The 21,718-nt window shown below is 35.0% G+C and overlaps 2 protein-coding genes and 1 pseudogene across 3 annotated transcripts; all 3 read right to left on the bottom strand.

Annotated features, from left to right (window-relative positions):
• Window positions 1-5,202: 5,202 nt before the first annotated feature.
• Window positions 5,203-8,079, bottom strand: LOC118753046. The gene is made up of 5 exons (XM_036487896.1): window positions 7,765-8,079; window positions 7,589-7,702; window positions 7,255-7,481; window positions 5,473-5,583; window positions 5,203-5,405 (listed from the first exon to the last, which is right to left on the bottom strand). The coding sequence occupies exons 1-5, from the start codon at window positions 7,876-7,878 to the stop codon at window positions 5,237-5,239; spliced, it is 735 nt and encodes a 244-aa protein (XP_036343789.1). The 5' UTR covers window positions 7,879-8,079; the 3' UTR covers window positions 5,203-5,236.
• Window positions 8,080-12,186: 4,107 nt separating this feature from the next.
• On the bottom strand, window positions 12,187-15,734 carry LOC118753048 (annotated as a pseudogene).
• Window positions 15,735-15,760: 26 nt separating this feature from the next.
• Window positions 15,761-18,809, bottom strand: LOC118753047 (general transcription factor IIH subunit 1-like). 2 transcript variants are annotated; one of them, XM_036487897.1, is made up of 6 exons: window positions 18,700-18,809; window positions 18,168-18,434; window positions 17,762-18,100; window positions 16,702-17,694; window positions 16,453-16,628; window positions 15,761-16,370 (listed from the first exon to the last, which is right to left on the bottom strand). In XM_036487897.1, the coding sequence occupies exons 2-6, from the start codon at window positions 18,319-18,321 to the stop codon at window positions 16,245-16,247; spliced, it is 1,788 nt and encodes a 595-aa protein (XP_036343790.1). In that variant the 5' UTR covers window positions 18,322-18,434; window positions 18,700-18,809; the 3' UTR covers window positions 15,761-16,244. The 2 variants fall into 2 exon arrangements, with proteins under 2 accessions (XP_036343790.1, XP_036343791.1); XM_036487898.1 differs by lacking the exon at window positions 18,700-18,809 and having other exon boundaries at window positions 17,762-18,095; window positions 18,168-18,256.
• Between the last annotated feature and the right edge of the window lie 2,909 nt (window positions 18,810-21,718).

The following is a 21,718-nucleotide window of genomic DNA, read 5'->3' as shown; positions in this document are numbered from 1 at the left end:
TATGGAATTTTCTGGATTCTTCTGGAACGTCTCGGAACTTTGGGTTCGGGGATTTGGGGGTTTTCCCAAAATGTTTAGGTATGTTTCGTGTTTTATTTTTCGATCGCCAAAAAAACTGTCCTGTTTTTTGATGACCCTATATTGGGTCCATATTTTCAAATTTTCGGTATTTTTTGGGACTCTTCTGTATAATTCGTGTTTTATTTCGCGTGATTTTTCAGAATATTTTCGAAAATTTTCGGGCACTTTAGTAGTTTTCTTAAGAATTTTCTGTGAAGTTTTTCGGGATTTCTGGAAATATTTAATTGGTGCTTTATTTTCTGAAAAATTTCGAAATTTTTCCGGGTATTTAGGGATTTTTCAGGATTTTTTTTTTAGATTCCTCGTGTTTTATTTTCCCAGAACTTTTGGGATTTTTTTGTTGGGAATTTTGTTCCGAATTTTTTTTCGGCACACTTCGCTTTTTTTCGATTCACCAAAAGCTGTCCCGTTTTCAATGACCAAAAAATTATGTCCATATTTTAAACTTTTTTGGAGGTTTTGGAATTTTTCTGGACTTTACTGGCTTTTTGGAAACCTTTATCTCGAGTTTTATTTTTCGCACTATTTAGCCATTACTTCGGGGCCTTTCGTAATATTGTACACATTTTTTGGGACTTTTCCGAATATTTTTTGGGACTTTTGGGGATACTTAGTGTTTTATTTCTCGCCCTCACTATTGGGATTTTTTCGAAACCCTGCGGGAACGTTCAACTGTGAACATATATCTCAATCTCAGCCTTAAAATTCTTAATAAAATAAAATGTAACAAGTAAGAAAGTCTAAGTTCGGGCGGAGCCGAACATTAAATACCCGGCGCAAGTATTAAATATATGTTTTTTCACCCTTCCGAAACCTTCCGCTAGATGGTAAGCCGAGATGTATCAATTTTGAGTAAATTAGCGTCCTTCAATTTCGAAATATTGAAGTTTTAAGCAATTCTTAAATTTACCGTTATATGAGAATCGGCCGTTATTTTAGTCCGATTTCAATAATTTTCAACGTTTTGCTTACACGTGGCAAGTACAATAACCATACCGAGTTTGGTACAAATTGGTAGAACGGTTACCGGTATACTTATATGTGATCATAAGTGGGCGGTGCCACTCCCATTTTCCAAAATTTTACCATAAACGTATTTCTTGGTAAAGAATTGTTGCAAGCATCAATTTTGAATAAATTAGCTTCAATATTTAATGATTTATCGAAGATTTTGTATTTCTCTAAATTACCGTTATATGGGATGTGGGCGTGGTTATTGTCCGATTTTAAAAAGTTTCGGCGGTTTTTTATGCTGTACCAAGGCCAACAACTGTGCCAAGTTTGGAAGAAATTGGTGCAGCGGTTACCAAGATATACACATGTAACCATAAGTGGGCGTGGCTACGCCCATTTTCCAAAAATTTATAATATTCTTATTTTTTGTCTAAAACTTATTATAAATATCAATTTTGAGTGAATAATCTCTAGTAGTTCCTAAAATATTGCAGTTTTCGTATTTCTGAAAATTACCGTTATATGGGAAGTAGGCGTGTTATTGAGCGATTTTAAAAATTTTCGGCCATTTGGTATGTTATGCGAAGGCCAACAACTGTGCCAAGTTTGGAAGAAATTGGTACGGCGGTTACCAAGATATACACATGTAACCATAAGTGGGCGTGGCTACGCCCGTTTTCCAAAAATTTATAATATTCTTATTTTTCGTCTAAAAATTATTGTAAATATCAATTTTGAGTGAATTATCTTCAGTAGTTACTAAAATATCGCAGTTTTCGTATTTCTGGAAATTACCGTTATATGGGAAGTGGGTGTGGTTAAAGTCCGATTTCGCCCATTTTCAATACCAACCTACCTTGGCTTAAGGGAAACCTACATACCAAATTTCGTTGAGATATCTCAATTTTTGCTCGAGTTATCGTGTACACGGACAGACGGACAGACGGACAGACGGACGGACGGACGGACAGACAGACATGGCTTAATCGATTTCTTTTTTCATCCTGATCATTTATGTATACATTTGTCTATATCTATCTCGATTCGCTTTGGCTGTTACAAACAACCGTTATGTGAACAAAATTAATATACCCTTGTTTCCCGTTATTTCCTGCACAAAAAAAGCAAACGGTAGAATTTGCTCAAATTTTTATTAATATAATCGGTATTTCTTTTTTAAAATACTAAAAGTAAAAAGTTAACGACATAACGTTTGGTCTCTGAAATGTACAGTACGTGAGCTTCTGAAACTACCCTGCAGGAAATGGGGCTAGTTTGCAGCTAAATTTTAAATACTGGTTTTTTCTCTGCATTAGGTGTCAACGTTCGTGGGTAAGCGCGTCTGCGTGATTTTAAATAAAAAATAAATAAAGTTAATTTTTTCATAGCTAATTGAAAGTGAGGCATTTCCCGAAAACTTTTATCAATTGATAGTTTTTTCTGCGGGGTGTGGATGTATGTATGCATGCGTATAATGTATATAGTAGTGGTTTAGTGGTTTGAAAAATATCAAATCAACGTTATATGTATCTCATGGCTTTTATAACTTAATGACGCGTAGCTAATGACACAATATACAGCATTAGTGCATACATACATATGTATGTACATAAAAATAACAGTGTACGCACAAATTTGTCATCAGAACTCACTTTCAAACTCAATGCTGTTGCATTCCTTTCCACCGAAATTTGTGAATGCCAAAATTTTGTAATGAATTTTTGTAAACCGCTACTTTTGTTGTTGTTAATGTTTGCAGCGATTGAAGGCAGATTCGAAGATTTTGTAATCAAAAACCAAGTAAGTAGGGGGGTGAGCTCAGTGCATTCATATGTAAGTACTCACATAAATTAATATTTGTCTACTTCTAAGAATGATTTAAAACGATTTGGCGACTACAATGACATAAATGATGAAGATTATGAAATTGATGAAGATTCCGTGATCAATTTGGAACTACTACGCCAATTGTACAAGAATGAACCGGGTATTATGGACTTGCTTAGAGACGGTTCGCTAGAAGAAATACCCGCAGATTTTATGCAGAAATTACAGCAATACTATGCACAGGTGGAGCCTTGGAATTGCGAAAATGATGAAAATTCTCATGGTATGAATGTTTATGATATTTTGTGAGACTCAATAAATTGTGTGTGAAAATGCAGCAGCAATCAGGAATTTTTCATTTGGAACAGGCGGGCGGAAGAAATTAGCAATTAAGTAAGCAATGAAGTGTCATTCCAACTTGAATGATAGCAAATATGAAGTAGAGTTATCTTAATGAATGGAATATGCCTTTTTAAGCGCAACAAATCGCGCCAGGTTGTGAGCTAGTTTCTTTTATACTCCAATCGAAAAGAAGCATTCAAAGCTCAACAAAGCTATATGGGTCAATGAGATTCTTTATTTTTTCATTTCGAGCGCAGAGTTGTGAGTAATTCGAAATTTGTGTGTACTTTTATAATTTTCATATATTTACTTATCATGATTTTTGGTATTTAGCTGTAAAGTAAAAATGTAAATAAAACGGTAATCGATTTTCAACTATTCGACCCACATAAATTATGTGAATATTAGAGAGGGTATTAAAGGCACTAATTGACATTCTTTGTGAAAAACGTTTTTTTTTATAAATCCCGTAAGTTTGCTCTCAGATATACTTCTCTAACAAAATTCAAAGCCTTATTATTTAAATTGATTGACAGCTATAGAAAAGTCGGAAAACCATTTAATGCAGCTGGTAATTTAAAAAGTTGTTTACAGCTTTTGTTAAATTTCAAATTCGTCAGTTAGTATTATTATCATGGTCCAAAAAATGCAAAAATTGAGTTAAGTATGCAGATATTACCGCTACCTCTTCTTCTTCTATGTTGTGTAAAAATTTCACAGCTGTATCGATTACCAGTAGCTCACTAGAACAAAATATGTATTCATTTCAAAACTTCAAAGCCGTTTTTCACGAGTTTTGCTTTTTTGAGTTATGACACTATTGAAGTAAATGAGCGATATGGATGAAAAGCTAATTGATTTATTGTTTATGTAATTCTGAAAGTCCGAAAAAGAAAATATACGAAAGTTTCACATGCAATTTTATCTGAAGCGATTTTCGATTTAATATTTTCCTTCATCTCCAATATAACGGTTGTGATCTCAATAATAAAAGACACGATTTAAACGTTAAAAATGGATTTTTGTTTTTCTGATCACATTTAACAGTTATTTTATGATTTTTATTTTTTCGAAAAATTTTTAATTGTTTTTTAATGAAATTTGTTTCCGTTTAACCGTTACTCGTATTTTCAGCATTAATTTTTACATAATACAAGTTTTAAATCGGCCATAAAATTCAGTCTCCATTAAAACGGTTAAAAGTGAACGAACAAAATAAAATCCAAATTAAAGAAATTTTTTTTTTTATCGAGAAAAATAAGGATTAAATTTAACCGAAAAATTAAAATCCGAATATAACGATTATTCCTGATCGAAGAAAAATAAATATAAAAAAACTACGATTTTAAAGAAAAATCTTGGTATTTAACAGTTCTTTTTGGACCCTGCAGTTCATCGATGCCTCCCAGTCATTACTAAGCGAAATATTCAGTCAGTTTCTGATGGTGGCTTCCATGGTCGAAAATGGTAGTCCTAAAATTTTAATACCTATGATCTCCGCACGTGACTTATTGACCCCTCACTCTCTCTCTGCTGCCTTAATCCTAATTACCCGCTGATCGTGCATTGAACAAATCCAAATTACCAACACAAAATCTAAACCATGCCTTGGAGCCGAGTTGCACCCGAAAAGGTCGCCAACAAAAGCTCAGCACCTTCTTTGCGTACAATAAGCAAAGGCTAGCGGGCGATTTGAAGCCGTTAAAAGATTTAATATCACGTTTTACGGCATATGCCACGGTCCTGGAAACAAACCATTTGTATTTTGAAACTGTGCTTCTTACATTCTACCCATCTTCTAGGCAGCTTGCGAAATCTGCTCTCAAGAGACTACGTGTCAGCGAATGAAGAACTGACATAACTTTTGTGCTGCTCGACCAGGCCATGAGCCATCGTCCGGAACAAATGCAGTAGTAGTTGGTAGAAGCAATATCAGACGAGTTTAAAAAAATTTGGTTTGCCCCGCCTTGTATAGAACTAAAAAAAAAAATCAATTAGTTACGTTTCTATTTGAACTTTATTTTTTTCCACTCTATTGACTGCCCATTAAATCATCGATAATATCACCCAGTGGCGCTGAAATCAAATCCAATGGATTCTCCTCGCAATCAGCCGCATAGTGTTCACAAAAGTCATGAGTTCCATCTAATTCGGCTTGATAGTAAGAAAGTGGAAGATTTTCATTAGCAGATGTGCTAGGACTGAAAATGTTAAATGGAAATGGTTATAACAGTACTTTGTTTTTTTTTTTAAACAAAAATTACTTACGAAAAAAATATATGAACTAATGTGCCTAGAACGCCGTTGACCTCACCAAGGCCTGAAGAATTCGTTTCACAGATTAAACGTAGCAGGCAAGGCTCTCCGCTGTAGCCACTTCTGTAAAATTGGAAATGTTTAAGCAAAATGAATTAAGATTATTAAATTGTATGAAGTCATGTTTTTCTTTAAGTGAATCATAAAATTTCGGTTAAGTGGGTGTTATAAAATCCTAGGGTGGTGAGAGCATACAAATTCCGACTTTACTTTTTCACATGCATTTTCGGGCCACCCTAATATTCATACAAAACGTACAACAGAAGACATAAATCACAAACGCCCTTAATAAACTTATCCGTTGTGTCGCATCTAATACGGCTCATTTGATACGACGCGCAACAGTGGCTTACAATTATTAGTGACTATTTCGTGCGTTAATAATTATTAACTCCTTGGTACTTTAGTATTTAGCACCTTTTTAGTATTTGGCAGCTCCGCAATACTTCAAAATCTATCACATTTTCCCCGCCAGATAGAAAATCTTTTCTGCGTCACAGGGATGCTTTTCACTGACAAAACGTACAGAACATGACGGGACGGCTCAATTTCATTGGTGAAAAATCAGCTGGTTTGAATTCGTTTCATACATTTTTGTTGTTCTTGTTGTTTTGCCGCATATGCGTGCGTGAAAAGTTGAGAGTTGGGCGAATTTGATCAGTTGCGGCCAGGGGCGCACCCAGGAATATATTTTGGAAGGGGTTTATACTTCTGAAAATTCGCTTCAGATAATATGCTCTTTAAAATACATTTATGTAAGTTTTATGTACAGTATGTTATAAATTAATAAACTTTTTAAAGTTTCATAAATTGCACCTTATTTACATAAAATTAAAAAAAAAAAGAACAGTTTTAACCGGCTTCAAAAAAAGGCGGAGGTTACCAATTCGTCGGAATACGTTTTTTTTTTTAATATATGGTACCGCATAACTTTGGACTTCTGACAATCGCTATGCTAAATTTTCGTCGCCAAAATTCTCTAAATGAAAAGCAGTGGGCCTAAAAGTATACTGAATGGAAAAGTAATAACTGTAAAGTGTAATCAGCCAAATGTGGCAGTATGAGGGGCATGTAACCAGATGTTGCGTATTGTTAGGCGTACCTGCTATAATTTTGGAGATTTATGGCAATCAAAATTGGCGATAGCAAATGCTGGGATCCTGCTGCTGGTCCTCGATGGAGATGATTATTTTTTTACGATTGCCAAATTTTTTTTTTAATATTTCGAATTCCGAAAAAATTAACTGAACTTGTATTTTTATTATGTAGCTCATTTTGGTGGAACGAATTCGAAGTTGGCAAGTTGGAAATTGGTGGTTGAACCACAAAACCCACCCCTTGTGTGCGCTAATGGTTGCGGCAACGCATGCGTTGGCAATGTGGCATCTTCTATTCAAAATCACAGAGTTAACTTGGATGTCAGTCAAAGGCATCTCTCTGACGTAGAGAAGAATTTCTATCTGCCGCGGCCTTATATTCCTCTGTCAAGCGTTATACATGACACTTAAAAGCCTGATTATGGCCACTTAACTTAGCTTAACGGAACGTAGAACTTAGAGAAGAAGTTTCGGCTGTTCAACTATAAGCAACACCCATTTAACAGAATTCTTAAGAGTAAGCGGTAAGTTACGTTAAGTTGCCATAATCAGACCATAAGTCTTACGTGGATTTTTACATCAGAATCTCATTTTTGTGAAAGATAGATAAGAATAAGAAAGCTTTTAATTGTTTTACCTTTCAAATTTATCTCTGAGTATATGGTAGAAGTGGGTGCGCGTTAACAGCGAATTTACTGCACTTTTTCGTCTACGCCGACGCTGTGATTGTTCTTTATCATTGCTGGTTGCATTCACAGGTGGCATTGTTGTTGTTTTAGTGCAGTTACTACAACTATCATCTGACTGCGACATTTGGCGCGCAGCCTCAGATTGACTGAAAATGTCATCATCCTCAATACCAGTCTAAAAAAAAAAAACCTTTAATAGATGAAATTTTATATTTGGATACAGCAAAGAAACTTAAAAAAAAAAAAATCCGTTTAACATTTTTTTCCAGCTGTGTCACTAACCGCAATTGGTGGTATAGTGTAAGTGTAAGGTAAATTGTAGTTCGCTTCGAAATTGTATGAGATGAAAACATTCCGATGCGGCAACTCCAATGGCACTGCAATGGCGGCGAAAATCTGCGTTTAATAAAAATTTTTATTTTTTTATTAGAGTTCAAGCGCTGATGAACACCACTTACACCATAAGCTGAATTGGTGGGGAAAAATGCTGTGCCAACGCACAAGTTACAACAACATAACAAACTTATTATTCCTAAGCACAAAGTTGTAGTAATTCGCTGGAATAAAGCCATTTTAAAAATCTATGAACACTGTTTTTTTACACGTTTCTCAAAAGCGCTTCGGCATGTATTCTCTGATAAATCAAACCATCAACTAATTTATTGTTTTTCATACTTCAACCGGAGAGCAACAAGCCACCACGCTTATATGCGAGTCGAAAAGTCGAAAGTTGCTACTAATTAGAAATGTCAACAAACTCAATGCACAGGCAGCAACAATGTATCGTATCGGCGGTGTTTTGGAAAAACCTCGTAACTCGAAAATCACTACTACTACCTCGTATCTCGTAAAATTAATTAAAATTGCGCCTTAAAATAATAAAATTCATTATATTTTATTCTAAATAAACTAAAAAGTTCGTTAAACTTAAATTTGGTTAAAAAATGTATTTAAAATTATTTTTGTTATTAATAGCGAGTTTCCTTTTGTTTGAGTTATGATGTTTTGCCAAAGTGCTGCCCATATGTAGCGACTGTTCTCAATACTTTGGCTAAGTGGTTCGCAGCAGTGTTTGATGGAGATACATATGATTCTTGGAAACTGGTTTCAACCTGCCCAACGCAAACCAGTTACATACATATATCACCGTGCCACAAAAACCAAAAAATTTCGAAATACACGAAGCAACCAATATACTCGCGAAACTATACGCCAAATATAGTAAAACTGCGTTTTTAGTTTGTCTCTCTGGCGTCAGGATTTTTTTAAAAGGACTTTGCAGTTATGATGTAGTAGATATGATTAATTCCAAAAATTATTTAAAAAATTCAGTGCAATGTAGAATTACAATTCGGGCACCAAAGGAAAGAGAAAATTCTGTAGAACAATTTTTTCATTCACAAGGACGAAATTCTGGAATGTGGTCGAGTGTATATTAGTCCTTAAGTATAATTTTTCAAAAATATATATACATGTATTTCAAAATTTCAAGGTTATTCAGGCATACAATTTTTAAGGGAAGTAATCATATTTTTCAAATTCCAGTTCTTTAAAAAAAAAATCTGACGTCAGAGTGGCCCATGGTTTCCTGTTAAATTGACTGTCCCCGGTGTATTTTCCCCATTTTTGTTACATTTAGTTATGATTGCCATGAATGTTGATTACCAGCATCACTTTGCATTGAATTCGTAATTACCCCTTTTTATCTATATAAAAATTAATGTGGTTATGTATTTTTGATATGGGTGATTCCAGCGAAAAGTGAAATTGTGCATATACGCACAGTTTAGGTTGCAACCAGGGTTGCCATCTTGGTAAATTATTACCAAAATTGGTAATAAAAATTCGGGTTGGTAAAAAGCTAAATTTTAGTAGATTTTTTTATATTATTCGTCCTCGCTTTATTTTTCGTAATTATCTTTTTATTTTAAATTTCTTTCAAAAAGTATACTTAATTGCATTCATTTTCAAACGCATTAATGTACACTTCGTCGTTAAAATGCGAACATATCGTGCCTAAATATTTTAAATGATTCTTTAAATAAAATTAAAAAAATGAACAGGCACGTAATTACACATATTGATTGTTCGCAAAATAATTCAAAAAACCAACGCCAGTTTTTAAAAATCGCAATTGTTAAATTAAAAAAGAAAAAAACACAAAAGTACGGTGGCAAAAAGAATTTTAAATCAACGGGCATTTTTAGGTGCACATTGTTGGTTAAACTGAAACTCAATGGGTTAAAAAGCCGTAGACCCAATAATGTTCTAAAAATTCAGAGAAAAAAGTTCGAATTTTTGGCGCAAATTTGTTGAATTCTAAATGTGGTACATATTAGCTCTGATCCAATACTTTTCGTGTAAAATCCTGTAAAAATGTCAAACAGCAAAATTACTCTCTGAAGCGAGAGTAAAAAGTGAGTAACAACAAAAAGTACGGTAACAAAAAAGCATTTTTCCTGTAAAAACGTCAACCAATGATCGCTTGACACTTTTCATGATTTTACCAGAAGAAACAGTTCGGGTAAAATCTTGCAACTTCATTCTCTACACAACTCTTCAAAAATCGTTCTCATTTCCAGCATTTTAGAGGAATTTGGACTACGGGATCATTTTTCCTGTAACTTCCGTTAAGTTCGTGTAAAAACCTGTAAGTTCATGGAGTACTGGATCAGAGCTTTAATGATCTTTAGCTGAATATTAAAAAATTACCAATCAGCTTTTTGAGCCACTGTATTTGTTTATAATAACTCCAGTTGTAGTTTTTTTCAAATGATGAAGTTTCGTTGTGACCTTTAGTATCATCATTTTCGCTTTTAATTGAATTAAACCGAAAATAAATGGCTAAATAAAAAGTTACTTAATACAAAATTTTTAGCAAATAACTAAAAAAACGAACAAATCTAGAGTTTTTATTAAAACAACTCAAAAATTTATTGGTAGATATTTTTCAGATTTGGTAGTTTGTTTTTTCAAACGGATGGTAAGTATTTATTTTCGTCAGTGGCAACCCTGGTTGCAACTCGAACTTACGCATATTTATTAAAAGAACCAAATTATGTACATACAAACATATACTTGGAAAATTAACCTTGAACATTTCCAATATTACTACAAAAACTTTTATATAAATAGTCTTGACCAATTCGCAGAGTTTTGAAATTTTGTAATCGAAGTCAAAATCCACTTCATTTTTTTTTGTAAGGTCACGCCAGCTCGTAAGTTTACTAATATCTTTAAATTGCTACTAGCAACAGTTGTATTTTTTTATTGAATAATGGACCATTTAATTGCTATGCAAATCTAGAAAAACTTTTTAAAATTTTGTCTTTTCAAATCTTTTTTTAACACTTTGTCATACGAGCGTAATGTAACTCCAGTTTGGAAATACCCATATCCATTCGAAAATTCGTATATACGTATAAAATCCGTATATCCGGTTCACATTCGTTCATTTTGTTGTCGGAAAATTCGAATTGTCGGATGTTCAGAGAATCCGGATAGAACTCTCAGCCCTAATATGTTTTTGAAGAATATGTACATTCGTTTTCTACCTTAGTTCTCTTCGGCTTACTATTTGCAAGTTCAGAATAATTAAGATCATTAGTTAATAACATACTTCACTTTAAATAAAATGATAGTTATAATTTTTTAACCGTGGATTCGTTAAAAACGATTATAGCGTCATCTGTGGATCAGTGGCACAGTTCTTGTTCTTTTACATATATACATATGTATATATTTCAGACCGTGGTGCCACCTTACATTTTTGATTTTCATGTTTTGAGAAACTAGTAAGCCAAGTCGCGAACTTCGGCGACTTCTAACATTTATTGCCTAAATGTATGCTACAGGCATTTAAAAAGGTACATCACAACCCAATAAACATTTTTGCTAAATCTCAATTTGAGAATCGGTCCAATTGAGAAATGTTGTATTCTCAAGGTACATTGGAACAGGTAGTATCAGTAGAGCAGCTGATTTGATTTATTTTCAAATTATTTGGTCTCGAAAATGTCAAATATTTTTAATTTTTTCTCACAAAAATTCTGAATTGTTAAAATCCATTTGCATGTGAAACCTTTTCCCATACAACTCGGCAGCACGACCGCTGATTACTGGGCCTTGCAAAGGATGGATCAATGCTTCGAGAAGCAAACAAATTTACTAGGAAAGAAAGTTGCATCAATTTTTATTTTTTCCAATTTCATTTTTTTATTTTTTATAATTTTTTGTATTTCACATGGCACGCTTTGATTTAGAAGAAAAAATTCAGAACAGTTTTTGACACTTTCGATACCAGAAGCAACAACAAAATATACGCAAATATTGTTTTTGCTCTACTGATACTACCTGTTTAATGTGCCTTGTGTATTCTCAACTTTATCTCAAACGCGAGTGGAGCGGAACGAAATGAAATCCAGTTACTCTCTTTGAAATATTTGTATAGTGTTACCAATGATACATGTAAGAGAAACACAGTTTTTTTTATAGGAAATGAATTTTTATTTATGCAGTTTAACAGTTTTTTTAATAGCTTATTTATTCAGTTAGTTTAGCAAAGAAAAATACGGTTGATGTAAAAAATTAGTTGCATAGTTTGTTTTGAAATTTGTAAAATTGCGAATAACAGAGCCATTTTGCGACTGATGTAGCAGACTACCGATGGACTTGGACATCTGTGGCATGTTGACACAGATGGAACGGAACGGAATGCTAACAATTTTTTTCTCAAATGTTTCTCAAATCGTTCTTAAATTGATACACAGGCTGCATTTCTTTATTCATTCTGAACGTTTGGAATAAACTTTTTTGTTTACTTATTCTTTAGAACGTTCCTGATGATATGTCAACGTATATTTCAAACGCATTCTGTTTATTCCGGCTGTGAAATGGGATTATCCGGAATGTATAAAGAAACGCAGCCACAATGTTAGAGAAAAATTTTCAAACGTTTGGGAAAATCGTATTGCTCAATTAGATTTTCAGCATTGTTTATCATTTGAAACTAAACATTTTCTCAAATTTTTCTCAAACATTGTTTGTGTTGTATTTCAGTTAGCATTATTGGGCTCCTCAAGAGCCTTATACGTGACATCATGTATTTAAGCCTGCTCTATTTGTGACGAAGTTAAGCCAAGCGGTTTCCAATACCTTTAAAGCAGCTTGGCTATCACAGCAGACCTTTGTTTTAATGTCCGCACATAATCTTCGTGGCCAGAGTTATGCCTAGATATTTCACTTCCCCAGAAAAGCTTAGGTTTAAGCCTCCAAGCACCCGACATTCCAATTTTCTTTTCCACATAACCATTTTTTTTTGTCGGAACCAGGCAGGCTAAATACATGAAATCCATAAAGAGGTATTCATAAGAGAAATTTGCTAAGCGTACGTATGTACGTACATATATAAGTATATGCAACCAACCAGCTATTCACTTTGAAGAGCTTAGCGGGTACTCTGCCTACAAAGGACCTTTTTGTTTTATTGCCGTGTTAACCTCATCTTGATCTAGTGGATTTACGTAAACTTCGTATTTTGAAAGGCGTTGAAAAATGTGGCTTTAAATTGAGAGCACATAAAAATATTTAATTGGCCTTTTCCCTGGTTTTCTTTATTATTTCAACTTTCTCCTCTCACTTACTACTCATAAAATCATCGATAATATCACCCAATCGCGCTGAAATCAAATGCAACGGATTCTCTTCGCATTCAGCCGCATAGTGTTCACAAAAGCCATCAGCACCGTCCACTTCGGCTTGATAGTAGGAAAGTGGCAGATTTTCGTACTCAGATGTGCTTGGACTGAAAATGATAAATGAAAGTGCTTTTAGCAGCAGCTAAATTGGGTTGTTGAAACAAAGTTTACTCACGAAAAAAGTATATGAACTAATGTGCCCAGTATGCCGTTGACTTCACCTAGACTTGAGAAGTTTGTCTCGCAAATTAAACTTAGTAGGCAGGGTTCTCCATTGTAGCCGCTTCTGAAAAATGGAAAATATTTAAGTAAAGTAATATAATAGGAGTATTCACACAATAAATAACATTACAGGTATTCACCAAATTGAGCAAGTGGCCTAACAACGACTGTTTTGCCAGAGTGCCAGGCCACTTGCTCAATTTGGTGAATACCTATAATGTTATTCATTATGTATGTAAATCGTATTTTTAGCCACATCATAAATATACACTTTTTTTTATGTTAAAAGAAAACTATGTTTAGTGAAACAGCTTAATCTACAAGCCTATGCATACATGTATGTATGTATGTAGTTACAAACAAACACATTGAACAGAAGATTTAAGCGACAAACTCGCTATAGAAAGTTCTTCGTAGCGCAGGCGAACTCATTTTTAACCGACTTCAAAAAAAGGAGGAGGTTATGAATTCGCCAGAATATTTTTTTTTTGTTTAACTTTGAAGCACGTTAACCGATTTCTATAACTATTTTTCTTTTCTTTTTAAGGAAAGGTTTGGTTAGAATTGAAGTCCGTTTTGTTTTTTGCTTAAAAATTTACTTGTTATTATTAACTCTTTTTCTTACTATGTACGTAGGTGCAGACTAGCATTTGGAGTTAGGAATAAAAAGCCCATAGAAGTGCTAGCCTAGTTTAAAAACCTTCGAAGGTATGATCAGGTATGGGGTGAATAGTCATGACGACACAAGAGGCCGCGGAGTACATATTTGGCACATAATAATGTTAAAAATTTGTTTGTGAAGAAACCAAAATGATAAATAGGGCATTTCTACTTATACTAAGGCAAAGATAGTACTTATAATACATATATTTGCTGCGAGCATGCAGCATTTGCGTGTGTTAATAATTAGAGTGTTTACAGTACATAAGTAAATATGCTTATATGTACATACATACATATATTAAAAATACCAAAAACCTAATTGATCATAATGTGGGCCAATATTCATCGTCGAGATTCACAGAGAAAGTGTGAACTGAGAAATTTACACTAATCTTTTTTAAGCAACAATTTTTAAGCAAAAAACAAAACTGACTTCAATTCTAATATACTAATTTAAGATTGTCGTTAATTTCATGATACAATGATCGGATGTAAACCAAATTAGTATGGGACCACCTCTGAGGTACCACCTTTCCTTTAAAAAAAGCATTATAGAAATTGGTTTACGTGGTTCAAATTTATGCGGTAACATACATAGAAAAAATATTTCGACAAATTGATAACCTCCTCCTTATTTTAAGTCGGTTAAAAATACTTCCATTTCTAGCCTACTTACTTTTTGAATAGATCACCGAGTATATGGTAGACGCGTGTGCGCGTTAGCAAGGAATTTATTGTACTCTTTCCCCTATGCTGATGCCGTGATTCTGCGCTCCCATTGTCGGTGGCATTCACCTTTGGCTTTGTTGTTGTTTTTGTAACAGTAGTGGTTGTTGGCGCTTTTATAGTTGTTGTTGTGGTTGGATCCGTGCAGTTAGCACAACTAGCAACTGACTGTGGCATTTGGCGCGCAGCCTCAGGCAGATTGAAAATGTCATCATCTTCAATACCAGTCTGAAAAGAGGTTTTACTCACAAAATTATATGTTTAAACAACCAACACATTGGGTACTACTAACCGCAATCGGTGGTATACCCCATGTATCGGGTAAATTATAGTTGGCTTCAAAATTATATGACAGAAAGACATTACGATGCGGCAATTCCAATGGCACTGCAATGGCGAAAATAAGCTATATTTATAAAAAAAAAGTTACTTGGTGAGCATTCAACAAACGCGAGTAATATACATATCTAATCATAAATAGCTTCTGATACTTACACCAAGTACGGTATTGGTGGGAAAAAAATAGAGTGCCAACACACAAGTTACAACAATATAACAAACTTAGTATTATTAAGCACAAAGCTGTAATTCGCTGGAATAAAGCCATTTCAAAAATCTATGACTCGTTTTTTCGTTTTCTTTTTTGTTTTAAATAACTAAAGAGCGCTTTCGCGTCCATTCACTTATAAATCAAAACTTCAACTAAATCTATCCTTCGACACACTGTTTGGAACGCTATACGTTCGGAATTACTGCTTGAGAATAAATACTTATATTTACTTTTTCATTCTTCAATTTGGAAGCAGCAAGACGCGTTAATGTGCTTCTAATTATAAATGTCAACAAACTCAATTTAATAGAGGCACGATTCTTAGAAAATTATTTCAACCTTCCCAACGCAAAGCAATGAATTTTCTCCATACTTTGAATTATCAATCAAAGTTCAATATTAACAGCACTCAGCATTTCACTTGCAACTTTAGCCTTAGGGTTTTCTCGAATCCAAATGTATGTCGGGTTGTTGGAAAGATGAAGAATATTGGGGCGTTTTCTTGTTTAACATAGAACATCCAAAGGTTAATCAAGTCAACCCAGTAACTCAATATTGGTAAATTTGCACATTCATGCTTCTATGACGATATGTATGTATTTTTAATGTAGTTTTTAATTCTAATTATCTTTTATTTTATATCAATGTTAACGAACTATTTAGAACATAATATTCTTTTCATTTTTGTGTAATTAACACAGGTTTACAAAAAAAAAAATCAGGTTTATTCAATGAATTTTTCCCTACTTGGCCTTCAATTGATCACGAACCTGACGTGATGAAGGCTAAGGGAACTCGGATTAGCATTCAGCATGCCGAACAACATACGGATATATAAGTTTGTAAACCTTTGTAATAATAGAACGAACAGAAAATTATGTTTGTATTAAATAACTGAACTGATAACTTATAAATTGTTTGAATAGGTGAAAGTAAACTATTTTAATGAGCTTTTAGCATTTATAATTATGTATATGTAGCGAGACTGCGTTGATTTTTAGGTATAGTTGACATTATTGCTGCTTTGTCGTTGCATACTGGTAACAACCAAAGCTGGCGCATGCAAATGAACTGACGGTTGCTACCTATGCTGGCGCATTTTGCGGTCCTGCCATGTAACAAATTTTGCATTTGCCGCCTGCAATAAACGATTCAAATGCTGCGTCAACGATGCACCCAATGGTGATAATTCATGCAATGCGCGACTCTGAAAAAAATGAAACACCATAAGAAAAATTTAGGTAAATAAAAATATAAATTCGGCGATCATATGAGATCCAAGCAAATACCTCGAACGGCACAAGTTTGGCCATTTTGAAACGTTGGAGAGCCTCGTGCATGCGCATAGCCTTTTCCTCGGCTTCTGCGGTTGTTGGTGGGAAGCTATTCCAGAAATGTTTCAACAATTCTGACAATGATAAATATAGATTACGCAAGTCCTTTTCGAAGTCAGGTGGCACTAACTCTATATAGTACAAACAAAAGTAAATTAGAAGAATTTAATTCTAGTAAGCCATATATATTCAATTAGCACTTACGTCCAGCTGATTGGTCATGGAAGCCACGCATAAGCGCACCACCCGGACTCAGCTCGCCGAGCGCATTTACCGCTGCCGTTGAGCTAACCAAAACTTTATGCGGTGTACGCTGTGTCCAAGTTTCTGTGGCACGCATTAAATGATACTGCACTTCTTCCATGCGTCGCGGGTCCTCTTGCATATCATAGCCAGTAATTGGCACTGGACCGTGTAAATAACGTTCCTCTTTTGCTAGTGACAGCTGTTGTGATTTCTTAGGTTTTTTATTGGCATCATTAGCATCAGCTGACTCTATTAGTGGATCACCAAGATCTTCAAAGTGTATTTTTTCCATAATACGTTGGCGTTTTGTTGGTCTAAGTGGACTTCCAGCGACAGCATTGGCTGCGACATGATTATCAGCATCAGTACCTTTGCCATCCTTTGAATGTTTTGATTTTTCAGTACCACCATTTGCAGTAGCATGCTCTGTGCTTTTTGCATCTTTAATTTTAGCAGGTCCATTGGCAGTTGAAGTAGAACTGCCAGCTACATCTGTGCATGTTTTAAGCACCATTATTGAGTGCTGATTAAATCGCTTTATCATATTCTGGTGCACAATGTTGCCACTATTCGCTATATTGCGATTTCCATTAACACTGCCGAAACCTTCTTCTAGCGGCACATCTTCAAACTGTTTAAGATCGAGCAGTGGATCTCCGGCACCTTGTTGTACTGCAGCTTTTAACGTTTGATCATCAATTTTCCCGCATTCCGTAAATATGTCTTTAGAGCCCGCTGTAATACGATCACGATGAAAATAATGCGACTGGAAAAACTTTGTCCAAAATTCCGCCTCCGACAATTTGGCTGGTACATTTTCTTGGTGCTTTCGCTTTACAGCGGGATAGGTCTTAAAAATACATAAGATTATGTCGGGTGTTAAATTATATTTCAGGCCGTTGCAACCATCCGTTTGTGGTTTGATATCAGCAAGAAAGGCACCAGATACACCTAATAATAAGTATGTGTTGTTGAAATCAAAAATGATATACCAGCCATAAATGAATTTGATACTTACCAATATCTTGCTTTTTGTTAACATTTTTCATGGCATGATCCTTGGCGTGTGTGGCCCAGAATTCTTCACTGGTGAGTACTTGTGTTATTACTAAATCCTTATAAAGTTGCAAAAGATTTGGATTTTCCGAAAGTATACGATTTTTCTCTTCCAATTCCTTATCCACTTTTCGTTTAAAGTTTGGCAACAGCTGCTGCAGCAGTTCTTTCACCTTATCACGGTCAGCCAGCATCGCCTGCTGGCCATTACGGTTGACGAAATGGAATGTGGAACTGTTACCGTCATGCAATACGACCTGAAGTTGCACCTTAGGCTTGCCTTCAGGTGATATTTTCTGCACTTTTAAGAAAAATACATTCAATCAAATATTTACTAGCTTTGCTGGACAATCTAATGAAGTATTTACTTTTGATATCGGCAAAGCGATGCGACACTGCAACAGTATCGCGGTTCTCTGCCATCCAAGCAAGACGCTCGTTCATTACATAGAGGGTACCGTCGCCCTTTTTGTAACGCACTTCACCCATTTGCAATAGCACGTCCTCACTGCTAGTCGTCATGCTATCAGCTTTTTACAATACCGTCGATCTTGAATTTCGATTGTCCCCCGCACCCAAAGATGAATACAGACCAATTAGGATGTATCAGAAATAAGGAAGCTGTATTTGGTTGGCTATCATAAAGGAAAGTTTAAAAACATATTATGTCCATACACATATATAAAATCATTTCATAATATTGCGACAGTCAGGTGCTCCATGGTTCTGGTCATTGTACTTTGCAATCATATTTACATATTCAGCACCGTTTTCTCTTAAACCCATTCATTTTCATGGACGGTATATGTTCCAGTACCACTTCCATTACGAAATGATTCTATTAATTGTTTACTAAATACTGAATTATTAATTTTTTGCACAAAGCAAATACCAACCAACCTTTCCTGGCCCCACCGTCGCCATTTGCAAATTTCCGTAGCGCTACGAGCTGTCATCGCGCTGTCAAACCGTCCACCAACAACTGCACTGAAAAATAAGAATAGGGTTCCCTTGCGCACCCTCTACGGAGTAGCTAGCGGAGTATCTGAAACCAAAAAAGGAACTAAATTTGTTATGAAGGGATACTTGAACAATAAAACTTTGATTTGAATTGTACAAATATCTGCACGGAGATGAGGTAATACAAATCATTTCCAGTTTTATATATATTTCTAGGTATATAATGGCATGCGTATTCGGGGTTAACGCAATCACCTGAGAATTGTCAGGCACAGTTTGATGTGTAGGTGCACCCTAGCTTGAAAATGCACTTTCATACAACTCTGTGTAGCGCTGCCGTACGTCTTTAAAACATTTGACACTTACAAGGCGACTACACTTTCAGTATTTCTTATTCAATGCATTTCCGCTGACAAACAGAAAATACTTTGGGCAATATAATAGGTAAAATAAACACTCAGAAAGTCTATGCATCACGAGTAAGAGGAATATTTCCAACTTACTCGTGGTGTGACCTGATTTTTGGCGAAATGGTATAAGATTATAAGAATTTTGCATTACATTTAAAGAAATACGTGTAATTAATGATAAGAAAAATTTAAATATTAAAGCGTTAGGGCTAATTTCAAATGAATATTTAAATGGCACTTAAGTTTAATTGTGGATTGTTGTTTAAATGCCATTTATCTTTCGTTTGTTTTCAGATCAATTTTGTTTATGGGTTCTTTCCCTAACAATCCGGACCGGATCCCGTAATTAGAGAATAAGCGGAAAGCTTGCTCTCAAAAATGGAACATAATCCAAAAGTACGGGAACGAAAAAATCACATTTCGTGCCAAGAATTTGAGATACAGCTTATTCGCGTTGTTTTTTTTTCACTTAAATACAAACTCTTGGAAACAGAATTTTTGTTTCACAAATTTGATTTTGAGAATATAAAGATTCAAAATGCATTCACTATTCCTTAAAAGCACCAAGCAAATGCAGGCAACATGTAAACACAAAACAGCTGATATGCACTTTGACGCTTTATCCATTTTTACCCGGAGAAAGATGTTTCGGACAGGAAGAAGAAGACACTTACGATCCAATACGTTCCAATTTTCGCTCTCTATTACCCATTTTGTTGAGTACGGGATTGATTTCTGGGCTATTTTGGGCACCCGAGGGATCCCGCGTTGCGTACGGGAAAGAACCTTATCTATGCCAAACAATTGGCAGCACTGCTGCTTGTTTATTGAAATTGTTGTTGCATTTGCTTGTTTGTTCACATTTTGTGCTGAACAGCTGATTGTTTTTTGGTGGGATTGGTTAAACAACCTACCAATCAATCTTGGTTGTTTGGTACAAACACACGGTTGCATATCTTATATTTAAATAACCCATGATGCAATAAACGATATTAACTCATACGTTCCTCCAAGGCGCAATATCCACCACCTTTTATGGATGCGCCTTGATGTTCCTCATTAAAGTTGGACATTTGGAAAGAGGGTGTTCTACTTTTTCCTGTTCATTGACCACAGAAGTCGTTGTAGGTAATGCTATGCCTTCTTGTGTGGTGGCCAACCTGTCAGTGCCCGGTATGAGTCGCTACTAGCCCCGCAACGTCAGGTCTGGGTTTTACTAATAAGTTGTGTATTCTCTTAGGGTTGTATACGGGCAACATGAGTTAGGATATTCGGCAGCCTACCGCCGCGCTTAAGTATAATTCTACAAATAGTACACAATAGTATCTCTAAGTTTAAACGATTTTTTTGTGTTGGCGGAAGTCCCCATTTTTTTGTCAAAGCTGTGCAACATTTCTTGTGCACATAAATCGGGCTCCGGTGTCACAGTAGTTTTGCATATAGCTCCATTCTGAGTAGGCGGGCTTCGAGAGAATACAACACTTACCAAGCAAAATTCTCCTTTCTGTATTGCCGAAGAAGAGGGGCAGGACACCTCTTCTGTTGTCAAGGGTATATACAATTTCTTGTGCAAATGAGTATTCAGCCCCTTTTAAGCGAAAAGCGCAAGTGAAAATTGTGATTATTGGCCATTTTTCGAAGGGCTCCCTAGGATTAATTTTTGTGAATGGCCTCTCTAAAATGGGGGGTAGGAGGTGCCACGCTCCTCGCCCATAGCCTACCGTCCCTTTAACCATCGCCCTTATAGGAAAGTATCCCAGTTTTTTTTTTATTATTACATACCACTTTTTAGCACGGCGTAAAGAATTTCATCACATGCAGAAATCGCTATTGATTCCAAATATTCTATTTGTCGCGTATGTGAACCATTTACTAAAAATAAATATATATATTTATGTATATACCTACATTCGACCATACATGCATACAAACTAATAAAATATATATGTATGTAAAGTATTCTCATTCTTGCAGTCGGTCGAAAAATTTTAAAGCGTCAGTTTTGTTTTGCCGGCAAACAATACTAAGTAAATATGTATGTAAATAAGAGTGTGTATTATGCACACCGTCACGGCGGTAGAAATTTGTGTTTTCAGGTTTTTCAGCTGCACCCCAGCAAACACAGTCTCTAACGTTAGAGAAATTTGGATTTCTACATTAGATAACTAGGGTATTTCTCTAATCGTTCTCGAGTCGATGACGAAGTTAGAGAACTACATTAGAATTCGATTCGAGAACGATTAGAGAAACAACGAAAATTCAAATAAGTGTAAATAAGCAATATTCCAAATGAATGAATCATAATTTTTTTTTAAGTTCAAATAATTCATTATTATTTTATTGCAAATACATTTAATAAAAATTTTACAAACAAAGCGTTTTATTTAATAAAGCAAAATAGCAGTTTGAAATTCAAATTCGAGTCCCATTAGAGATCAACATTAGAATTCGATTAGAGAATTTATATTTTCTCGAGTCGAGAACTATGTCCCATTTTTGTTGAGATTGATATGATTCTCGATAGTTTTTCGAGTCGATCTCAAACGTTT

This window comes from Rhagoletis pomonella, unplaced genomic scaffold (genome assembly GCF_013731165.1).
Source record: "Rhagoletis pomonella isolate Grant_MI unplaced genomic scaffold, Rhpom_1.0 Rhpom_scaffold_02069, whole genome shotgun sequence".
Lineage (NCBI taxonomy): Eukaryota > Metazoa > Arthropoda > Insecta > Diptera > Tephritidae > Rhagoletis > Rhagoletis pomonella.
This window is presented reverse-complemented; position numbering and strand designations above follow the sequence as displayed.

Bases quoted from the DNA above. Each gene is read 5' to 3' on its own strand.
- LOC118753047 (XM_036487897.1), bottom strand. From the start codon at position 18,321: ATGACGACTAGCAGTGAGGACGTGCTATTGCAAATGGGTGAAGTGCGT. The intron at 18,101-18,167 runs GTAAATACTTCA...TTTTCTTAAAAG, and splicing joins TCGCTTTGCCGATATCAAAA to TGCAGAAAATATCACCTGAA. The intron at 17,695-17,761 runs GTAAGTATCAAA...ACTTATTATTAG, and splicing joins TAACAAAAAGCAAGATATTG to GTGTATCTGGTGCCTTTCTT.
- LOC118753046 (XM_036487896.1), bottom strand. From the start codon at position 7,878: ATGGCTTTATTCCAGCGAATTACTACAACTTTGTGCTTAGGAATAATA. The intron at 7,703-7,764 runs GTAAGTGGTGTT...TATTAAACGCAG, and splicing joins CCACCAATTCAGCTTATGGT to ATTTTCGCCGCCATTGCAGT. The intron at 5,406-5,472 runs GTAAGTAATTTT...TAACATTTTCAG, and splicing joins TTAGTTCATATATTTTTTTC to TCCTAGCACATCTGCTAATG.